Raw genomic sequence first — 3,460 nt, 5'->3', positions numbered from 1 at the left:
CTTATAGACACCCAAATGTAATTAAACTTCTTTACAAACTATTTCTCAAAACATTTGCAAAGTAACTGAAGCAAGTTATTTTAAAACAATATTTAAACATAAAATTAAACAGGGTGATTATTTTTTGAAAAAAAAATATTAAAATAGTGTTTAGACAAACCAAATGAAATCCTTGAGTCTTTATTTTTCTGAATACAAAGTACATGTTTATTCAATTCAGATGTGACTCTGTGACATTTGCTTGAGGGAAGAAAAAAGAAGTTCCCAAAGACAGTTTGAAAAGGGAGAAAGTCGAAATGTGTCTTTTTCTAAAGGAATAGTAAACATGAACTCAAAACTTCAGAGAGGAGAAAATTAAAGGCAGAACAATGCAGATGTTAATGAGAAAAGAGACAGGGTGGCACAGAGAAATTAAAACCAAGTAGTCCGAGTTCCACAGGAGAAGAAGAATGTCCACAGAGTCAAGGACGATTAGAACTCCCAGCATTGGCCCTGCTGGCCCCAGCGAATTGTCCCCTGGGGCTCCCTTGGTGCTGGTTACATTTTCCTCAGGGACATTGCTGCTTCTTCAGGCACATCTAGTTTTGTCACACATTTTGTCTTAACTCTCCAGTAGCTAGCAGACATGACGTGGACCAATTCATCAAGACTTAATTGAAGGCTTCCAGATAAAAGGGGGATACAAACATAAAAGCAGGACAAGCTTTCATATTCCAAACTTCTGGGAAATACTGGCTCTCCAGGGCTCATGGGGGCCCCTTGGAATAGAGTCCCAAGAAGGGAAGCAGTCCCAGGGAATCCTCAGGTCTTCCTCCTCCTTTCCTTCCCAGAGGAGGAACTCCACAGTGCGATCCAGCTGTCCCCTGCTGTGAAGACGTCTTCATACTGAGCCCTGGTTCTGTCACCCTTACCTGAGTCTCTTCTGGGGGTCTAGACACAGAGATTGTGCCACCTAGGTCACCCGGAAGCCCCTAGCCAAGAGAAGCAGCTTCCTGAATACACCTCGAAGCTTGAGGTTGCTGAGGATAAGGATGAAGGGGTGGATGGACATGCACAGGTAGAGTGTGATCTGCCACGGCCAGTACCACAGGCTGTCGGAGGGAATGAAGACCGTGGCATCAATGACCAGAGACACGAATGACATGGCATAGAGAATGAGGAAGGAGATGAGCATCTTCAGAGCTCTGGTGTGAGCCTGGGCACTGGGGTCCTGCACGTTGTGGGCGCTGTGCTGCATTCTCCGGATGTGTCTCCTCAGAGAATTCATCAACAGCAAAATGGAGACCAGGAAGAGAGAGCAAGGAAGGGACATTGTCACAAGTTTCAGTGGCATGAAATAGTCAGTTTCCAGCCTCCTGTTCCACTCCCTATGGCTCATGTTCCCAGAAACTTGTCTAATTAAGAAGTCTTGATACAGATTGTGATTCCCCCAAAAGAAGAATAGGGTTACGACAAAGGAGATCAGGACAGAGCCCAGAAGGAGCCAGGGCACCAAACTCGGGAGCCTCCACTTCAACCAGAGGAAGGTGGGGTGGGAGAAGTTAGCAATCTTTATACAGAACAGGACACTGAGCCAGGTGCTGAACCAAAAGCTGGCTGAGTTCATAAAGTCCCAATGCAGACAAACGATCTGTCGGGTCAGACTTTTGGTGAACTCAACCGGGTGGAGGAAATAGTTGAAGATGTACACGGGTCCAAAGCACTGCTGGGAGAAACGGGAAACACCCAAGCAAAGGAGGATCGTGTTGGAGGGCGACAGCCTACCCTGTCTCAGCCACTCCCTGCTCATCATCAGCACGATGAAGCCGTTGGCCAGGCTCCCCAGGAAACACAGCAGGACAAACAGCAGCATGAAGAAGACTGTCAGTGGTGGCTGCATTTCGGGCTCTCCTCAGTCACCGCAGACAGCTGGCTCCTGGGTTCCTCCCTACCCACAGCCCTGCTCTCACTTCTTCCTGGAGGTGCAAGAAGAGTGGTCCTGCTCTGCATCTGAGCCAGAGCTTCTCAGAGGGCAGGATGCTCAGGCAAGACAGGAAGGTTGTGCTCTCCTAGAGAGAAAAGGTATGGCTCAGGGAGGATGCAAATGTCCCCTGGGCTCAGTTACCACTGGGCCTACCGGATTCCCCTGATTTGCCTCCTCTGGTTTTGCCTGCAGGTTGCCTTGGTTACCAGAGCAACGACGCAGAGGAGCTGGGTTCCAACCTTATTCCATCCATCCTTGGGCTGTGTGAACGGTCTTCTTCCCATTAGATCATTCTCATGATAGATAGATAGACAGATCATATACAGAGATCTCCAGATATCAAATGTAAAGAGATAACCATTTATACACTTTAATATATATTATTAATATATATTTAATATATGTTTTTAGAAAGCATTTCCACTTGCTGCGACCAAAAGACCAGACAAGCACAATTAGAGAAGGGAAAGTTTATTTGGGGGCTCATGATGTCAGAGGTCTCAGTCCATGGACAGCTGTCTCCATCCCTTGGGGCTCGAGGTGAGGCACAACATGAGGGTGGACCAGGAAGGAGAGAGAGAGAGGGAGAGAGAGTGCTGCTCAACCAAGACAAAATATATATGACAAAGCCATGCCCCCAGGAGCCCACCTGCTCCAGCCACACCCTTGAACATGAAGGTGTTCTGCTGCCCTCCAACAGGATCCTCCTTAGCTTGGGTGTTGCCCGTTTCTTCCAGCAGTGCTTCGAGCCAATGTACACCCTCAACTATTTCCTCCACTTGGTTGAGTTCACCAAGGGTCTGGCCCCACCACTCACTTGTTTCTTGTGTCTGAGTTGTGTCCAATAGTTAGCAACCTACTCGCCTACAGTGACCACTCAGTTAATCCCTATCAGGGGAGTAATTTACCGACTGAGTTAAGGCTCTCATAATGTTACCGCTGTTTACTGGTGACGATCCTTGCTTCCCCGAATGCTGAAGTGTATCACCAGAGAAGCTCGCCGAGGCAAGTGGAGAGTGGGAAGTGGAAGCTTTATTAAAAGGCAGCAGAAAAGACTTCTCCCCAGAGGAAGAAGAGGACCCGAAAGGCGGAATCGGTGGAAGCGGGAGGCCTTCCCTTTTTTATAGCTAAGGTCTTCTCTTAGTCCCCCACATTCCTGTCCTTTGTTTCCCTTTATCCTGCAGGGATAGAATGCAGGTGGGAAGGCCAAAAGGTGGGAGAGAGGTGGGCTGGAGGAGTCATCTGGGCAGGAAGGGCCTGGGGTGGTTTGATTAGCACCTCCCTGTTAGTTCATTAACAGTTCCTTAGGATGGGTTCCCGTCTTGGGGACATTAACATTTCAATTTCTCCAGGTGTTGTTCTGGTTTCCTGGACTCCATTCTCGATAATGGTCTCCATTTTCTTGATCTTACTCCATATTAGACCCAATTTACCTAACTACACTAACTACTATCTTTAAATCTGGCTTCAGTAACCCCACCATTTCAACCATCTTGC

At 47.6% G+C, this 3,460-nt stretch overlaps 1 protein-coding gene across 1 annotated transcript; it reads right to left on the bottom strand.

Annotated features, from left to right (window-relative positions):
- Positions 1-234: 234 nt before the first annotated feature.
- On the bottom strand, positions 235-2,029 carry LOC124086176 (taste receptor type 2 member 41-like). The gene has a single exon (XM_046434197.2). It carries the CDS (start codon positions 1,877-1,879, stop codon positions 953-955), a length of 927 nt encoding a protein of 308 aa, XP_046290153.1. The 5' UTR covers positions 1,880-2,029; the 3' UTR covers positions 235-952.
- Positions 2,030-3,460: the final 1,431 nt, after the last annotated feature.

Source organism: Marmota monax, unplaced genomic scaffold (assembly GCF_021218885.2).
Source record: "Marmota monax isolate L192 unplaced genomic scaffold, Marmota_monax_Labrador192_F-V1.1 WCK01_AAM20220418_F8-fsc00122, whole genome shotgun sequence".
NCBI lineage: Eukaryota > Metazoa > Chordata > Mammalia > Rodentia > Sciuridae > Marmota > Marmota monax.
The sequence above is the reverse complement of the archived record's forward strand: the minus strand, read 5'-3'. Positions and strand labels throughout refer to the sequence as shown.

Bases quoted from the DNA above. Each gene is read 5' to 3' on its own strand.
- LOC124086176 (XM_046434197.2), bottom strand. From the start codon at position 1,879: ATGCAGCCACCACTGACAGTCTTCTTCATGCTGCTGTTTGTCCTGCTG.